Raw genomic sequence first — 20,970 nt, forward strand, 5'->3', positions numbered from 1 at the left:
AGAAAAACGTATATCATACATGTTGATGAACTACCAACATATAAAACCATGTGGTGATGCTAGCTGAAGATTAGTCTGAATTGCTAAGAGAGATTTTTTTTTTTTTCTTCTAAAATGTGGCGGTGGGGTAAAGTAAGACAAATGCTGTGGGGTAAAGTGAGACATGAGGCACAAGTTAAGTTTAGTCTTACACATATTTTAATGTAAAATTACATTGCAAATGTTTTATTTTTAATGTCATAAACATTGCAGAAAAGCCATCATGCCAAGGCAATACACGAGGAAGACAAGCTGGAGCCAAACACCCCTCAAGGAGATGGAGGGTGCAGTCGCTGAGGTCAAGGAAGGAAAGAAGTCTCTAAGAGCAGTTGCAAGGAATAGAAATATTGACAAGTCAAGCCTCCTAAGATTCATAAAGAAAAAAGAGAAAGGGGAAGTAAAATCAGTAGCCTGGGGTGCAGTAGCTGAGGCAAAGAGAATATTCACAGATGAGATGGAGGAGGAGCTTGCCAAACACTTGAAACAACTCGCTGAACAGTTCCATGACCTTCCTCCAGTTAAGTGCCGTCAACTGGCATTTGAATACGCAGAGAAAAACAATATCCCTGTCCCTGCCAATTGGACAAAGACACGATGTGCAGGTAGGCTAGGGTGTGCAAGAGATCACATGATTCTGTAGGTTAGCTAAGGCCAACTGATCTTGCCACAAAGCTAAATCTTAGCCTATAGCTAATAATTAAGCCTTTCAAAAGATTAATCACGATTAATCGGTTCCAAAATAAAAGATTATATAATATAGTCCTATGTGTGTGTACTGTTTATAATTATTATGTATATATAAATAGACTACACACACATTTTCTTAAATATATACATGCTTGTGTGTGTTTTTATATATAAATAATAGTTATACCCAGTACACACACATATATTATGTAAACACAAACTTTTATTTTGGAACCAATTAATCGCGATTAATCTTTTGACAGCCGTACTAATAATGAATTGTCTACTCTAGGTGGAGATTGGTTTGGCAGCTTCCTAGCACGTCGCCATCTCTCTGTCCGAACTCCAGAGGCAACATCCCTGGGAAAGGCAACAGCCTTCAATAAAACTACAGTGGGGGAGTTCTTTGACAATCCGGCTGTAGTGATGGACAGGTGACAATTAATTATTTAGTTGCAAATGTTTTATGGAGGCTTTACCTGTAAGATTTGGTTTTTATTCTTTTTTTTTCTTTTTTTTTGATCTGTTTATTGAACTTTTACAATAATAACAGATACAAACACAGGAGAATCATGAAAAAATATTCCAATACATATTGTAATATGAAGAATGCCAAGCATAATGTATCGAGTATAGAATATATGCTGGACTGGAGCATAAAAGTTTAGACATGTCGGCCATTTATCAAGTGTATGTATACATCCACAAACAACAACATACAACTAAAGTATATACATATACATACTTAAGCATTCACACTTATAATCAAATGCTTCTGAACAGATTCAAGCCACAATCATAATGGCATCTTAATGCTTAGGTTGATACACCAGAAGTACTGACATATTCAGAAAAATAAATAATGAAGGGATCCCAGATCTCAGAAAATATAGCAGAGTTGCCGTTTAAAGGGTTAGTTCACCCAAAAATGAAAATTCTGTCATTAATTACTCACCCTCATGTCGTTCGACACCCGTAAGACCTCCGTTCATATTCGGAACACAAATGAAGATATTTTAGTTGAAAGCTGATGGCTGAGAAAGGCTTCAGACAGGCCTCCATTGGCATTCAGTACATTTACACTCCCAAGACCCATAAAAGGCACTTAAAACGTCGTTACAAAGTCCATCTCACCACAGTGGCTCTACAATAATTTTACGATGCGACGACAATAGTTTTTGTGCGAAAAAAAAATCTAAATAACACCTTTATCCAACTTGTTCTTGTCTTCCGTGTGTGCCTCCACGACGCATGCGCGAGAATATGACGCAGATCCGGCGCTCGGACACATGACCCAGAAGCGATTTGTTTACAAGCAGAGGAAGACGCGCGTGTCTAAGCTGTTGGATTCTACATTGATCGTGCTTTAGGTCTCGGCGTACTTCTCAAAATGGGGTTAGAGTGTGCATTTCATGGATTCCCGAACCCCGGCGCTACGTCATATTCTCGCGCATGTGTCGTGGAGGCACACACGGAAGACAAGAACAAGTTGGTTAAAGGTGTTATTTTGATTTTTTTTGCGCACAAAAACTATTGTCGTCGCATCGTAAAATTATTGTAGAGTCACTGTGGTGAGATGGACTTTGTAACGACGTTTTAAGTGCCTTTTATGGATCTTGGAAGTGTGAATGTACTGAATGCCAATGGAGGCCTATCTGAAGCCTTTCTCAGCATCAGCTTTCAACAAAAATATCTTAATTTGTGTTCCGAATATGAACAGAGGTCTTACGGGTGTCGAACGACATGAGGGTAAGTAATTAATGACAGAATTTTCATTTTTGGGTGAACTAACCCTTTAACGTATACCTAATTTTTTCCAAATGAATGAAGCTCATAACATCTCTCAGCCAATCATCAAAAGATGGAGGGAGTTTTTGTTTTCAAAGCAGGAGAATGCGCCGTCTAGCTATTAATGTCAAGAAAGCAAAAGTCTTTGCAGTATTTCCCGGCAAACCATTGACCTTTGAAGAAAGTCCAAAAAGTCCAACCAAAGGGCAAGGCTCGATCTGTTTCTTTGTCACTAAAGAAAAACAATTGAAGATTGATCGCCAAAAAGAAGTTATGGATGGACATAACCAGAACATATGTATTACAGTTTTTTACAGACGCTAGGACACATTTCTCAATACTTAGGTCACTTGTGCAAAACTCTTCACACAGTTCTCCTAACCAACTTTCAGCTTGGCAAAGCAGTTCATTTCACATTCAAAATGCACTAATACTACCAAAACACTTTATTCAGGTCTCAAATCAACTCATTCTTCCAGAACACTAGCAAAGGTTGACACCCACAAAACAATGAGCTAAAAACACACACACACACACACACTATAGACAAACACACACACACACACACACACTATAGACAAACACACACACACACACACACTATAGACAAACACACACACACACACACACTATAGACACACACACACACACACACACACTATAGACACACACACACACACACACACACACACACACACACACACTATAGACACACACACACACACACACACACACACACACACACACACACACACACACACACACTATAGACACACACACACACACACTATAGACACACACACACACACACACACACACACACACACACACACACACACACACACACACACACACACACACACACACACACACACACACACACACACACACACACACACACACACACACACACACACACACTATAGACAAACACACACACACACACACACTATAGACACACACACACACACACACACACACACACTATAGACACACACACACACACACACACACACACACACACACACTATAGACACACACACACACACACACACACACACACACACACACACACACACTATAGACACACACACACACACTATAGACACACACACACACACACACACACACACACACACACACACACACACACACACTATAGACACACACACACACACACTATAGACACACACACACACACACACACACACACACACACACACACACACACACACACACACACACACACACACACACACACACACTATAGACAAACACACACACACACACACACTATAGACACACACACACACACACACACACTATAGACACACACACACACACACACACACACACACACACTATAGACACACACACACACACACACACACACACACACACACACACACACACACACACACACACACACACACACTATAGACACACACACACACACACTATAGACACACACACACACACACTATAGACACACACACACACACACACACACACACACACACACACACACACACACACACACACACACACACACACACACACACACACACACACACACACACACACACACACACACACACACACACACACACACACACACACACACACACACACACACACACACACACACACACACACACACACACACACACACACACACACACACACACACACACACACACACACACACACACACACACACACACACACACACACACACACACACACACACACACACACACACACACACACACACACACACACACACACACACACACACACACACACACACACACACACACACACACACACACACACACACACACACACACACACACACACACACACACACACACACACACACACACACACACACACACACACACACACACACACACACACACACACACACACACACACACACACACACACACACACACACACACACACACACACACACACACACACACACACACACACACACACACACACACACACACACACACACACACACACACACACACACACACACACACACACACACACACACACACACACACACACACACACACACACACACACACACACACACACACACACACACACACACACACACACACACACACACACACACACACACACACACACACACACACACACACACACACACACACACACACACACACACACACACACACACACACACACACACACACACACACACACACACACACACACACACACACACACACACACACACACACACACACACACACACACACACACACACACACACACACACACACACACACACACACACACACACACACACACACACACACACACACACACACACACACACACACACACACACACACACACACACACACACACACACACACACACACACACACACACACACACACACACACACACACACACACACACACACACACACACACACACACACACACACACACACACACACACACACACACACACACACACACACACACACACACACACACACACACACACACACACACACACACACACACACACACACACACACACACACACACACACACACACACACACACACACACACACACACACACACACACACACACACACACACACACACACACACACACACACACACACACACACACACACACACACACACACACACACACACACACACACACACACACACACACACACACACACACACACACACACACACACACACACACACACACACACACACACACACACACACACACACACACACACACACACACACACACACACACACACACACACACACACACACACACACACACACACACACACACACACACACACACACACACACACACACACACACACACACACACACACACACACACACACACACACACACACACACACACACACACACACACACACACACACACACACACACACACACACACACACACACACACACACACACCTCTGTTTATAATTCACTGCAATATATGTTACTGGAATGAATCAGACATGATGCAGAATTTGTCAATATTTTATGTCATTTATTTTTTTTTATTTTTTTTCCATCCACCATCTACAATGAGAATCAGCTGTGGCTGGTCCAATTGTCCAATTGTTTTTATAGCACTTAATTTCATGAAACTTGAGAGAAGTAGTCATTGAATTCATTTTGTGCCAAAGCAATGATAATTGATCCTCAGTTTAGCCCACATAGACTTCTGTTGTGCTCACTGTGTGAAGAGTTTTGTTAAAGTGACCTAAGTATTGAGAAATGTGTCCTAGCGTTTGTAAAAAAAACTGTAAATCCGCAGGGGCTTGATGGCAACGATCACAGAGAGGATCAATACCAGGCTTGTTTTTTGTCAACCTCACTTTTGTCCAGTAATTTCGATGAATACATTTTAATTGGATAAGACTATGACGTGCACAAATAGAGGAGGTATGAACTGGTTTTGATTGTGATAAGATTCTTCCTCTTGCCTCTCATCTTTAACAGGCATACATTCCCTCCACACATGATTTACAATGTGGATGAAACAGGCGTCTTTACAGTACAAAAGCCACAGCAGGTAACCTAAGCTACACATGATACACTAGAGAGCACCAGACTGATACTGAGTGGCTTGTGATAATGACCAGCTAGCTACTGACAGAATGCTGAAACTAATGCTATTAGTAATGTTGTGAACCTGTGAAATGGAAAGAATGAATGGACTGAAAAGAAATACAATGTATCTTTAGACCAATAGTGGCCTACTGATTGCACATGCCATTGATTCTAAACTTTCTATTTGATTCAGGTTGTGACAGAGAAAGGAAAAAAGCAAGTTGGTACTGTCACATCGGCTGAGAGAGGAGAACCAGTGACTGTGGTGTGTGCAGTGAATGCTGCTGGGAATTCCACACCATGCTCCCATGTTCATCTTCCCCAGAGTTAAGTTTAAGGACTGCTTCTTGAGAGGTGCTCCCAGGAGCCAAAGGTAAACTCCACCAGAATGGGAAGGATGAATGAAGACACCTGGGCTGAGTTCCTTCATCACCTGATACAGCACACTACCTGCACCCCTGACCGTCCCATGCTGCTAATCCTGGATAATCTTAAGGCTCACATCTCACTCAAGGCAATAGAAATAGCCAAGAGCAATGATATTGTTCTGCTCACCCTCCCACCCCACACATCCCATCACATGCAGCCTCTTGACGTGACCGTGTATGGCCCGTTCCAAGACCCAATACAGCCAAGCTCTTGATGGCTGGATGAGATCCAACCCTGGCAAAACAGTCTCGATCTACCAGATTGAAGGACTTGTGAATGAGGCCTTCATGTCAGCAGTGACACCACTTCTGGATTTAGGTCCAGTGGGATTTTCCCATTTTACCGAGAAATTTTCCCTGATGAAGCGTTTGCACCTTCCATGGTGTCAGACCGGCTAAACCCTAAGCTGCAGCCTGCAACTGCAGATGATTTGGATGGTCCACCTCCTGCAGATGATTTGGATGGTCCACCCCCTGCAGATGAACCACCCGCTGCAGATAATTCACTCACTGATCCATCCACTGCGCATGGTCCACATGGATGTGCCTCGTCAGCTGACTCAGATGTGCCACGTGTTCCCAGCCAACCTGGATATTGAAATCCTACCTAGTGTGTGAAGACAGCCATCCTAACTGAGAAGCAGACAATTGAAAAGGCTTATAAAGAAAGACAAAAGAAAGACAAAAGAAACTGGCAGGGAAAAAGCAAAAAAAATAGCAAAGAAAAGGGAAAACCGAAAAGAAAGCAAACAAAAAGAAAATCATAGTTAGCAGCTCTGAGGAGAGTGATGTCCCTGTCTCAATTGATAATGTGTCTGACAAAGAGAGCTCTGAGGATGAGAGAAGTGATCCAGGAAACACAGATCTGTCCGTGGGTGACTTTGTCATAGTTAACTTTGCAACCAAACACAGGAGCGTCCGTTACATTGGCATGGTTAAGAAAGTTGAGGATGACGAAATACTTGCACAATTTCTCAGAAGAATCCAGGGAAATGATGTGGCACATGTTCCAAAATGTAAAGTGGTCAAGAAGCTGCCTCAACCTAAAAGGCCTGGAGGAACCACGCGGAGAGAGCAACTCCTCATCTTTCCATGTAACCTCCAGGGCTGGAATGTAGAGTAGGCCTAGTTGCCCAGTATGACTGTAGGCTGATGTTCTGTGTTCTGAGTCCCAGGCTGTTCTAGCTGGTTCTGATGATCCTTTGTTCTGACCCCCAGACACTAGTTGGCTCTAAGGGTTCTGTGTTCTAATGTCTTTTGAATGTTAATTAAAGCATTTTGAATTATATTATGTTGTATTCGATTTTTTTCAGAGTTACTTTCAAGTGTTTAGAAAATAAAGTGCTTAATTGACCAATCCCCATGATTCTGTTACTAGTCCAACATTAGTTCTGGAATGTGTGATTGTCAAGCTAACTGTCAGGATTCTAACTCTTACAACGTGTTGTTATGGTAGTTTCAGAGTGGAAAAAGTAAGTGGATCAGTTTACCCCCGGCTGGTTCACTTTACCCCTTGATTTCTCTGCTCTGTCTGTTTTCCCATAAGCTGGGGTAAACTGAGACACAAGACAACTTTTTTTTTAAAACGATCATATTTTCACTGACATCCGTCCTTAATACATTCTAATAATTTCCATTGCTAGGAAACATCCTGAATAAATGGGAAATGTGTACATTTTACTGATGTCATTCAGTGAGCAAATGTAAAAATTGTCTCAGTTTACCCCACTCTCCCCTACAAACAGATGCACCATATGTAAGAGAGCACCAGTCAACGTCCAAATCCTTTACTTGAGAATGGCAAGCGGCAAGAATTGCTTAGATTTCCAAAAAACTGCATTTCTCCGACTCTCTGCCACAAGGAAAAGTGTGCATGCTTAGACCCTGACATTGATTTTAGTTTATGCACACTAAGGGTAGGCTACATACATTTACATGACATCGATGTACTAAAAGCTGAAACGTTTTTCGCGTACTGACGAACGAAGCGTTTATAATGGAAGTGAATGGTCCCCGAGATTTTCAAGCCCAAAAAAGCACATCATCCATCCATAACGGCCATAACATGAGTCTAGTTCCGGCGGAAAATTGACGTCTGTCCAGACGCATGACGTAGGATGTAGGAGTAGCGTAAGCTCAGGTGAGAGTAGACACCTCAGAAAAATAGGGCTGGGCAACAAACTCAAGCTCCTCCCACATTTTAGACTTCGAATTCAGTTTTGTTTTACTCTATCCTCTGCGCTTCCGCGTTCACAGGTCACTTTTCTGCCGGAACTAGACTGGGACAAGAACAAGGCCAGTAATTTCATTACTTGTTGGCTGCTGTTTCTCACTGATCTTGATGTGAAATTCATTCCCTAAAAATAGGATGCAGAAATAATAAATCTTATAAATAATCCACAATAATTTTCCAATGGATGGTGCAGGTATGATGTCACATTGGAGGCCAACCGGCACTCAACATCACACTGGTTTCCTCGAGAAAAACCCAATAGGATTTTCCCATAGGCGTTTGGATTATCGCTAAAAACAAGCTCTGTGATCAACAAGTTTATGATACCTACACGCTTTGACCATCAAGATAATTACCACAGATGAACACAACTTTTACTGAATTTTGAAGTCTAAATGCAGTTGCCAGAAGCAAAAAGGTAGGCGATTGCAGCATCACCAAGCTTCTGACAACTCTTTCAGTTGTCATCTCAAAACATTTTCCCAGAACGTTTGAGTTAGAATAGTTTATAAGAGCACAATTATGAGCATAATGAGGATGTAAAAGCAGACAGAGTTTACCTTTTCAGCTGATGACGTTTAGTCTCGACAGCCTCTGTAGCCCCATTAAGCCACTTGTTAGCAACCACCTTTTTCAAAACATCACGAGTGGGGTAATACTGATGTATTTTATGTTGTAGATAAAACGTGAAAGTGTCTTGAGCTTGTGTTCACCACAGACCTTATTTCATCCATTTAAACAAAATCCCATTAAAAAAAAAAAAACACTGACTTCGGTATGAGGGAACCGGAAGTGCTAAAATGCTAACTCGCTTCCACGTTTTGGCCTACAAAGTGATGTCATACCTGCACCACTCTATAGTGAACACAAACAAATAAAATAAAGAAACAACAAAAATAAATACAAGCAAATTAGATTTTTAATGTATTCGTTTTCATGAGAGCTGAATTACAGGTATGCGTCATTTGTCGGGTAAAGGTTTGGGTGCCGTTTGAAGTGTTCTTTTGGCCATTTCCAGAGCGCCCTCCTTCGTCTTGTTCCCACCAATGAAACCACCAGCATGAACGAAGATGCAGCCAGGAATTCCACTCAGCTCAGACAGCGCTTCATCCCGGACGCCGCGCCATTCCTCCAAAATACTCAACCTACAGACACATCACACCATCAGCAGAAGTTACTTTAAAATCAATGCAAATACAGATTTTAAATAATTTACCAGCAACAGTAAATGCAATAAGGCAGCCATGAAGCCTTCAGTTATTACACATTTTTTACGTCACTCTTGAAAAACAAGGCAAGCATTTCAAGATGACAGGGAAAGCCACACCTGTTCTGAAAGGTGTTCAGACCGGCCGGGACACACTGGACTCTCCAGTGGCCGTTTTGATCCGTGTACAGCACAAATTTAATGGGCACGTCCACCATCATCTCCTTCTCCAGGGTAAACAGATGCTCTTTCCAGGGACAACCGCCCTGAGCCAGTAACACAATCTCCCCGCTCGGATCCAACTACACGGGAACAATACAACCGATGGCAGTTAGTTTCTAATTCTGGGTTTGTTTCATAAGCTTGGAGTCTGTTGGGTCGTTTATTTATTTTAACACATTATTTAAGATTTAAGCATATCATATCCCAGTTGTCAACTTAAAGGTAAAAGTATGTAGTTTCTGCGGCACTAGTAACACCTAGCAGAATTGCAAAAATAAAGCATAATTTCAAACAACTTTGCAAACGGCCTTTTCGCGTGTCATGCCTCCCTAAACTCAAACATGACAAATATAGTTTTTACGGGCACTCATGAAGGTATGTCTCAATTACAATACTTTTTGTCCATGTGATCTATATCATCATCTTTTTATTTATACATCTGATAGTGTGAATTAATTCTCTCATGACACACACACACACACCTGTCTTGGTCTTGACCTGGGGGATATTCCAGAAAGCAAGCTTAACTTGCCATCACATGTACCTTGAACTCTCGGTTGATTAACCCAAACCTTGCTTACTCAATGTATGCTGGTTCCAAAAACACGTCCACAAGTAAGTTCAGACAACTCAGAGTATGTTCCTGGTTAACACACAAGACATTCTTAAAAGAGCAACAAATCGATGATTCACCATGGAAACAGACGCTAAGAAAAAGCGCACCATTCTACTTCCGCCAACCTACTTAGTGCACATCGCCACCTATTTGGTGATTGTGCAATCATTTTTACAATCTTTTCGTTTAATAAGTAATCTTTATTCACTGAGAATAAGGATTATATTGTTTGTTTGATGCTAATTAATTGAATGCAGATGTGAGATGACAAAATAAAAAATAAATGATATTGTATATAACTGTAACCAAATTTGGTTATATTAATGTAACTATATAACACATCTGAATACCTCTTAAAGCTGCACTATGTAACTTTTCCGTCCACTAGAGGTCGCCTATCAAAACAAAGACGTAGTTTGATGACGTCACGTTTGAGCTCAGAATCTTGGGACATGTGGTCTTCACCTCACAGCCGGTGGAAAAGAATCGGGATAGGACTCGGGCAGAAATCATGTTCCTGGATGCGATTATTAACATTACTGTAGTATGAAGCAGAGCAGGACCAAGTGTTTTAGCGATTGTTAATAAGAAGAGTGGAACACATGCCTCGTGAGCAGCAGGACTGTTATTATGGCATAATCGGCACTTCCGCTTTTCTGGTCATGAGTATGAGGTAACGCAGCTCTGTTTATCATATTAGATACATCTGAGTGTGTTGAAAATTATGTTATGACGTTACCCTGTGCGTTCGCTTGGCAGCTGCCATGACAGTTGTTGCACACTAAAGTAAGAGTAAAGCGGTTCTGCAAAATAAAACAAACCGGAAACCAGGGGTAACGCAGATATGATGCAATCAACAGGCGACTTCCTAACACGTCCCAGTTCCTTGGTTAAAATAGCAATTTTCTCACGATTTACAAATAGTTGGAAACATTTGGGATATTGAAAGTACTCAACTGAACAAAATATATAACACTGGCCTAGTGTTTTTGGATATTTTACTGCAAAAATGTTACATAGTGTACCTTTAAGCAAACTTACCCAAGAACATGAGCTGCTCTGGAGCAGGTTATGTTCAGAGAGTGAGTTGCTATGGCTACTTACATACCCTGAAAGTTACCTCTGTTTTTGGAACTGAAGTGTTGAGGTTATCCGCTTACTTACCCTTAAATATAACCAGGTATGTCACATAACCTGCTTTCTGGAATACCCCCCTGCGCTTGTGCTGAAGCAACAACTAAAAAATTATTTTGGTTTCATCATGCAATGCTCTGGCAGTACAGGCAAGACAAAGCCACTTGAGTACTGTCGTGCATCAGTGCACATTATATCCTCCAGCATGAACACACACAGATATTAATTACCTCATATCTCGTCTGAACAGCTTGTTGCACGACCTCTCTCGCCGGGAGCCAGGCATTCATGTAGTAATCCAAACGGTCCTGGAATTCAGCTCCTACAAGAGCCAGGGCTTTATGGAAACCCTCCTATGATGTAAAAGGTTTTATTGTCAAGTGATATTCTTAAAGGGATAGCCCATGATTTACTCACCCTCAAGTCATCCTAGGTGTACATGACATTCTTCTTTCAGACGAACACAATCAGAGTTATATCAAAAAATGTCCTGGCTAATCCAAGCTTTATAATGGCAGTGTCTTGTTGGTTTGTTTTTAAAGTCCATAAAAGTGTCTCTATCCATCATAAAAGTGCTCCACACTGCTCCGGGGGGTTAATAAAGGCCTTCTGAAGCAAAAACATGCTTTTGTTTAAGAAAAAAAAATTCCATATTTAAACCTTTATAGACTAAAATAACTAACTTCCGGCAGATTGCCGTATGCATCGGTTTACGAAGAAAGAGTAAACCTTGACCCTTGACGCATGCGTATTTGACAAGCACAGAAGCGCAGAGGATAGAGCAAAACAAAACTCTGGTAATGAATTAGAGGCTAAAACGAGAATTTTTAAAGAGAAATGGTGGAGAATTTCGATATAAGAGAAGGGGGGCTTGAGTTTGTTGCCCAGCCCTATCCGCAAGAGGCGTCAAAGCTTGCGATGCTCCTACATCCTGCGTCATACATCACGGCAGGGGTTATTCTTTCACCGTAAGTCGACTTGCGTACCGCTGACCGCCGGAAGCTAGTTATTTTAGTCTATAAAGTTTTAAATATGGATATTTTTCTTCCACAAACGCACCACTTCGCTTCAGAAGGCCTTTATTAACCCCCCAGAGCCGTGTGGAGTATGTTTATGAAGGATAGATGCACTTTTATGATGAATGGATGCACTTTTATGGACTTCACAAATGAACCAACAATTCACTGCCATTATAAAGCTTGAAAGAGCCAGGACTTTTTTAATATAACTCTGATTGTGTTAATATAACTCTAAGATGACTTGAGGGGCTAATTTTCATTTTTGGTGAACCATCCCAGTGCACTGCAATCCAATCCAATTTTAAATACATATCGAAACTGAAATACCAGTTTAGTATGCGAATATATCTGAAATGCTTCCAATACTCATTTTCCGCAGAATAGTTACACGATACCAGCGGATCTTTCTCTCATCTCTCCGACAGCGAGTTACACACAAACCCGCCACCCCTCACTCACTCCTTTCATTTGCTCAGGACGAATATTGTTGGTTACAGGGCTTGAATTTCGGTGTGGGATTGCGCGTATTGTGTGGGAAGTGCACACACATAAAGTCACCTCTCAGAAGTAAATTGAGTTATTTTTGCTGCTTAATGCAATGAGATAATATTAAAAATATCTATATGGCAGTTTTCCCCCATTGTATTGATGTCAAAATTGTGGCCAGTGACTTTGGAAAACCACTAGCCACAGTGACAAAAAAGTTAATTTCAAGTCATAGGCATAAGGATATCGCTACCTCGAACAAAATTATCTTGTGACCACAACATATGTTCATATGTTAATATGACATGGCCATAAACAAATAACTTGGCCCTTCACTGGTCACCAAAAATGTTGAACATTTCAACTGCTGACTCCAGTGAATCTTTTAGAAGTAGAGTATTATTTGTTGATTTCCACCTTTTCTGCCAGTATGTTTAGAAGTCATTTCAATGTAGAAGAAGTGCAGAAATCACCAGAATATGTGAAGCTGTGTGTTCAAAATGTGAGTGTGCTTTCAGTAAACCTCGGTGTCCTGGTGTTTGCTGTTCCAGTGCGGGTTGAGATGGCCGACGCGAGCGCTGAGGGTGGTGCTGATGGAGTAACGTGCTTCTCCGTCACACTGACAGATCCCATTATCCACTGCGTCCACTTCCTCCACAAAGTTCTCATACATCTGAAACAAAAGACTTCAGGTGTCGGACTCTGGAGCATCGGTGTTCTGGTTTAAAGCGTTTAGGCTAAACTGACCTTGTCATAAAGGATCTCCAGCCGCGCGTCGTCCTGCTTCATCTGCGTCAGTTGGGCAAGAACTGGTCTGCCAAAATGAAAGTAAACCAAACCTGCCGAGCTCAACTTCGTCACCCATGGCTTCTCTGAACACAAGCTATGGAAACTTTCCGCAAAACTTCTGTTGAAAGAAACAGTCAGATTCACACACACACTGATGAATAATTCACTGGAATGCACTAAGAATCTCTTGTTTTTCCCTCCAAATCCTCCCTCAGGTCTCTCAGGCACTACATGCTTGAGTGTGTGCATGCGTGAGTGTGAGTGTACGTGTGCATGAGAGAGAGTATGTGTGTGTGTGTGACATGAGCTGTGTGAGATTGAGTGAGAGTGTGTGACATGAGCTGTGTGTGTGTGAGAGTGAGATTGTGTGTGACATGAGCTGTGTGTGTGAGAGACTGAATGGTTGAGTGTGAGTGTGTGTCAGTGTACGTGCGCATGAGAGTGAGTATGTGTGTAACTGTGTGAGAGTGTGAGTGAGTGTGCGTATGACATGAGCTGTGTGTGAGTGTGTGTGAGATTGAGTGAGAGTGTGTGACATGAGGTGTGTGTGTGTGTGTGTGAGAGAGAGAGAGAGAGAGAGAGTGAATACCGTATGCGAGTATAAGAGTATGTGTACGTGTGCATGAGAGAGTATGTGTGTGAGAGTGAGATTGAGTTTTGTGTGTGTGAGAGAGAGAATATGCGAGTATGAGAGAGTATGTGTGAGAGTGAGATTGAGTTTGAATGAGATTGAGTGTGTGACAGGAGCTGTGTGTGTGTGTGAGAGAGAGACTGAATGGTTGAGTGTGAGAGTGTGTGTGAGTGTACGTGCGCATGAGAGTGAGTATGTGTGTAACTGTGTGAGAGTGTGAGTGAGTGTGCGTATGACATGAGCTGTGTGTGAGTGTGTGTGAGATTGAGTGAGAGTGTGTGACATGAGCTGTGTGTGTGTGTGTGTGTGTGTGTGTGTGTGTGTGTGTGTGTGTGTGTGTGTGAGAGAGAGAGAGTGAATACCGTATGTGAGTATAAGAGTATGTGTACGTGTGCATGAGAGAGTATGTGTGAGAGAGTGAGATTGAGTTTGTGTGTGTGTGTGTGAGAGAGTATGTGTGAGAGTGAGATTGAGTTTGAATGAGATTGAGTGTGTGACAGGAGCTGTGTGTGTGTGAGATAGAGACTGAATGGTTGAGTGTGAGAGTGTGTGTGAGTGTACATGCGCATGAGAGTGAGTATGTGTGTGACTGTGTGAGAGTGAATGTGTACAAGTGAGAGAGTATGTGTGTGAGTGTGTGTATGAATGAGAGTGTGTATGTATGCATTTGTGAGTGAGTGTGTGTGTGTGTGTGTGTGTGTGTGTGTGTGTGTGTGTGTGTGAGACTGAATGTGTGAGTGACTGTAAGTGTGTGTGAGTGTACGTGTGCATGAGAGAGAGTATGTGTGTGACTGTGTGAGAGTGTGAGTGAGTGCGTGTGTGTGTGTGAGTGAATGTGAACGTGCGCGTTAGAGAGTATGTGTGAGAGTGTGTATGAATGAGTGTGTGTGTATGCATTTGTGGAAGTGTGTGTGTACGTGTGCATGAGAGCGTGTGTGTGTGTGTGTGTGTGTGAGATTAATGGTTTGTGAGATTGAGTGAGAGTGTGTGACATGAGCTGTGTGAGATTGAGTGAGAGTGTGTGACATGAGATTTGAGTGTGTGTGAGAGTGAATATGTGAGTATGAGAGAGTGAGATTGAGTGTGTGTGACGAGCTGTGTGTGTGTGTGTGTGTGTGTGTGTGTGTGTGTGTGTGTGTGTGTGTGTGTGTGTGTGTGTGTGTGTGTGTGTGTGTGTGTGTGTGTGTGTGTGTGAGAGAGAGAGAGAGAGTGTATGTGTGCATCAGAGACTGAATGTGTAAGTGTGTGAGAGTGAGTGTACGTGTGTGTGAGAGAGAGAGAGAATTGCAGTAATATGTAATGTCCTTATTACTCCATGCGACCGACACATTTATGAACTATAAAATAGCCATGATTTTCCCACGCCTGTTGCCTACAATAACATTGTGTGTGTAGCTCAATGTATGTCCATAAAAATAAAAATCACTGCATGAAACCTGTACCTCTGGTGATGATCGTAGCGGTGATGACTGGGGTCAAACTTTCCACCAACATCCACCACAACATCACATCCGTCCAGGACAGACGCGTCTCTGCTGCGGACGATCTCCGCGTCCTAATGAGGGAGAGCACTAATGGTCAGAACTCACACAGACTTTCAGTGAGTGATGCTGCATGGAGTCGGACTCGTGCGTGTTTAGTGTTAATGCACCTTGTACTCTGGCAGCTGTCGCAGAAAGAAACACGCCAGAACTTCATCACAGTGAAAGGTGCCGTTATGAGTCCCGATCCGCATCTTCTTCATCAAATGGTCTTTATTTATAAACACGTGACTGACGGCTCTTCTGACAGTCCAGCGGATCGCTATCATCAAGAAAGAAACTTCTTCTTCGTCCTCCTGTAAGGGTTTTTTGGCGGTTGGTGAATTAGCAGTAGCGCCAACAACTGGACAGGCGTGTGAAGCGTCAGAAGAAAACGAAGCTTTTAGAAACTTTGAATCAATTGAATCAATTGCTTCGCCAAATGATTCACTGGTTCGAATCGCTCGAAACGCCACACGCTGGTGACCCCTGCTGGTCAGAACATTGAAACTCAACCAAAACATGGACAAAAACACACAACAATTGCAAATGTTTTATTGAAAGTGTAATCTATTAGATGCAATTTAACAAATCGTTGAATACCATTAAATAATAACTGTGTTATTTTATTAATTGGCGTGTTACTTTGTTTTATGGAGAGCTTGGTCAGACCAATACGAGACATTTTTTTATTAGACAAATGTTTCATTAAACCTCTACGAAAAATGAATCAGAGATCAAATAAAAAGTAAATAAGAGTGGTCAGGTGGTGTTCATTTGATTGATTCAACTCTGATCAACCTCACTGAAAAAAATGATTATTGCCCTTATTAAATTAAGCTTAATAAAATTTAGCTTGCTTAAATCATTTAAATTTAGTTTTTGAATTTAATTAAAGGATGCAATACTAATGCAATACTAGACATTGCAGTTAAGGCATGACCATTGGACAGTAAAATGCTCGTTGGGTCAGCAGGGTCAGACAAAAACATGTGGCGGAGAAAAGACACCTATTAACTGCAAAAGAATTAAGAATTAAGGTGAAGAATTAAGGGTGAAACCATCAGGAACCCTTTAGTCTCCAGCGCCACCATTTTCCAGAGCTGCAACCTACCTGGAGTCTCCAGAAGTGCAAGGTGTCAGGATCTCAGAGACTTCAGTTAGGAAAAGAATCCTAAAAAATGACCCCCACTAGATAAGAATCACAAGCTGAAGTGTTGTAAAATACATGAAGAAGGTTTTTTTATAGGCTTTATGGACAGATAGGTTGAGAGTGACTCTTGAAGGACCAGCACCACATCCTCTAGTACCACTGTTTGAAGAATTCATCTTCCAGAATCTGGCAGTACGTTTTGGGAGTTCATTTTTAGTCCATCTCTGCAAAACGGACTTCAGGATGGACTAAAATGAACTCCCAAAACGTACTGCCAGATTCTGGAAGATGAATTCTTCAAACAGTGGTACTAGAGGATGTGGTGCTGGTGCCTTGTTCAAGGACACACTGGTGGTGACCGCTGGGATCGAACCAGCAATGGAATGGAAAACGCGTTCTGTGTGACAAGCCTCCAATATATCAGTCAACGACTGTGTGTGTGTGTGTGTTTGCGCTGTAATATTTTATAATATGTGGAGAATTTCCACATATTTCCTATAGTTCAAATTCACATTCACAGTATAGCGTTGGAATTCTGAACCTTTTTAGTGTTACACGTTAACAAGGGGTTACTATGATCCTGCAAATATCTTTACCACTGAAGCCATTCATTTTGCTAACTTTAATAGTCTGATAAATGTATCCAGAATGAACAATAATAATCATTGTATGCTTGCTTTTCTTTGAGGTGTTCCTTGCACAGACGGAGTTTCCAGGTTCACATTTTAGTCCAGTCCCAGAGTTTTGTTCCAACAATTTGCACAGTAAGTAGTATTTCAATATGGAACATCATTCAATATAGTAAACAATCTGTTGACTGATTTAAGAAAATAGTGGTTATGAAGCATTATATAATATGCTCAACACTAGAACATTTATATTTGGTTATGGATGTTTTTTTTCATCTTTACTACAGAGACATCCCTTATTTTTGCTAGCTTTAATAGTGTGGTAAATGTATCCAGAATGAACAATAATAATCATTGTGTGCTTGCTTTCATTTGAGGTGTTCCTTGCACATGCGAGTGACAACAGACGGAGTTTCCAGGTTCACATTTTCAGTCCACTCCGAGAGTTTTGTTCCAACAATTTGCACAGTAAGTAGTATTTCATTATGGAGCATCATTCAATACAGTAAACAATCTATCTAAAAACACTAAACAAATGTTTTAACCATGCATGTAATACTAGCTTTTCCGAAATGTATGAAAGATTATTTTATAGAAGGTTCGAGTGGTGTGTGTCTTTCCAGCGCTATGTGATAGGCCTAAGCGAAAAACAAAACATTCATGTTCTCAGATAGGTAAGGTGGATCAAACCCCTGTTTGTCATGCCAAAATCTGTCACTATACATAAAAAAGAAAATAAATCAGTCATTGTGAAATCTACTGGAAATGAGAACTACAGGTGATTTTTATTTTTATTGTATTAAAATCTTTTTTTATTTTTACCAGTATTTACCAAACGTACAATATAAAAATAAAAATGTGCAATGTGACAGTATTTTCAATTTGGTCCTAAAAAAGGGGTTTGTCTTATATTCAAAACAATGGGTTATAATTAAGGTAATTCATTTTTCTGCCAACTGTTTATGGATTGTAAATATAACAAATTTGATCATTTTTTTCAGACAAGTGATGTCCATATAAAGAGAGAGGCTATCCTCAGAGCTCGATGTATCTACCTTGGTGAGGATGAGGCATGCCTGGTGAAGGAGTACATGGTGAGTGTTTGTATTTTTCTGAAGAACAATGGGCAATTTAAATATGCTGGACAAACTGGTGATTCAACTATCAAAAAAAGTTGTTGCTCATCTAGGTAATCAGGGCTTTTCGTGGCTCAAAAAATGGTTAAAAATTACAGTTTTGTTTGCTCACCAAGGCTGCATTTATTTAATTATAAGTTCTGGAAAAACTGTAATATTGTGAAATATTATTAAAATTGAAATAACTCTTTTCCACTTGAAAATGTTACAAAGTTGAATTTTTTTATTTTTATCATTACTCCAGTCTTCAGTGTCACATGATCCTAAATATTTTTTGTAATTTATTTGTTTTCAAAATTATCAATATTGAAAACTTTTTTTTTTTTTTTCAGGATTCCTTGATGAATAGAAAGTTCAAAAGAACAGCATTTATCTAAAATGCAAAGCTTTTGTAACAATACACTACCATTTAAAAGTTTGGGGTCAGTAAGAATTTTATTTTAATTAAATTAATACTTGTATTCAGCAAGGATGCACACATCAAGTATTTTTTGAGCATCAAATCATATTAGAATGATTTCTGAAGGGTCATGTGACACTGAAGACTGGAGTAATGATGATAAATTCAGCTTTGATCGCAGCAATATATTACATTTTAAAATATTTTCAAATTGAAAAGTTATTTTAAATTGTAATATTTCACAATATTACTGTTTTTACTGTAGTTTTAATTCAATAAATGCAGCCTTGGTGAGCAGACGAAACTTCTTTTAAAGGGATAGTTCACCCAAAAATGAAAATTCTGTCATCATTTGCTCACCCTGAAGTTGTTTCAAACCTGTATGAGTTCTGCTGAACACAAAAGAAGATATTTTGATGAATGTTTGTAACCAAATAGAGAGAGAGTAACCATTCACTACCATAGTATTTATTTCCCCTACTAGTTGCTCTCTCTGTTTGGTTACAAACATTCATCAAAATATCTTCTTTTGTGTTCAGCAGAACAAAGAAACTCATACAGGTTTGAAACAACTTGAGGGTGAGCATTTTTGGGTGAACTATCACTTTAAAAACATAAAAAAATCTTATCGATCACCCTTGATTTTATAAACTTGTCAAACCGTTATGAATCACAAACAATGTCTAATAATGTTTTTTGTTGTTGTTTTTGAATATAGGACAGTCAAAGAGATGACTTCTTGAAAGACCTGGCAAACATCACTATGGGCATGCGTGATTAAAAAGGAAGAAGGAGTTCTCTTGGAGACTGGCGATATTGGAATTGTTGTTGATGGAGTAATGATTCTTGAGCAGATCATTCAGCAGATCAAAAGTGTGTTTGTAGAAATGGACTGTTATTATGGGCAATGTTGTAAACGTCAGCCATTTGTTAGCAATTGCATTCTAATAAATTGTGTCTGGTTACTTGTGTGGCCAATTGTTACCATACAGTTTTAACAAGAAAGGATGTAACTAACTGTTAATTACTGTTGTTGTAACTGACTGTTAATAAACAAGTTTGCTACATTTGCAATCATTAAAGATACGTTTACAAAATTAAAGTGTTTTCTGTGTGCATTTGAAAGCCATTTATGGCTTATTTATGTAGATGAGCTGGTAGAATATACTAAATAAAATTGATTAAGTTCAAC

The 20,970-nt window shown here is 40.7% G+C and overlaps 2 protein-coding genes across 2 annotated transcripts in view; both read right to left on the bottom strand.

The window, feature by feature from the left end:
- Positions 1-20,970, bottom strand: part of suox (sulfite oxidase) — an 892,829-nt gene that overhangs the window by 561,519 nt on the left and 310,340 nt on the right. The window lies entirely within an intron of this gene.
- Positions 9,739-16,816, bottom strand: myg1 (myg1 exonuclease). The gene is made up of 7 exons (XM_079844046.1): positions 16,592-16,816; positions 16,383-16,495; positions 14,268-14,427; positions 14,044-14,193; positions 12,246-12,368; positions 10,164-10,345; positions 9,739-9,981 (listed from the first exon to the last, which is right to left on the bottom strand). Exons 1-7 carry the CDS (start codon positions 16,748-16,750, stop codon positions 9,798-9,800), a joined length of 1,071 nt encoding a protein of 356 aa, XP_079700172.1. The 5' UTR covers positions 16,751-16,816; the 3' UTR covers positions 9,739-9,797.

The sequence above is a fragment of the Gobio gobio genome (genome assembly GCF_949357685.1).
Source record: "Gobio gobio genome assembly, chromosome: 19".
Lineage (NCBI taxonomy): Eukaryota > Metazoa > Chordata > Actinopteri > Cypriniformes > Gobionidae > Gobio > Gobio gobio.

Bases quoted from the DNA above. Each gene is read 5' to 3' on its own strand.
- myg1 (XM_079844046.1), bottom strand. From the start codon at position 16,750: ATGATAGCGATCCGCTGGACTGTCAGAAGAGCCGTCAGTCACGTGTTT. The intron at 16,496-16,591 runs GTGCATTAACAC...CTCCCTCATTAG, and splicing joins GACAGCTGCCAGAGTACAAG to GACGCGGAGATCGTCCGCAG. The intron at 9,982-10,163 runs GTGTGGCTTTCC...ATGTGTCTGTAG, and splicing joins CTGAACACCTTTCAGAACAG to GTTGAGTATTTTGGAGGAAT.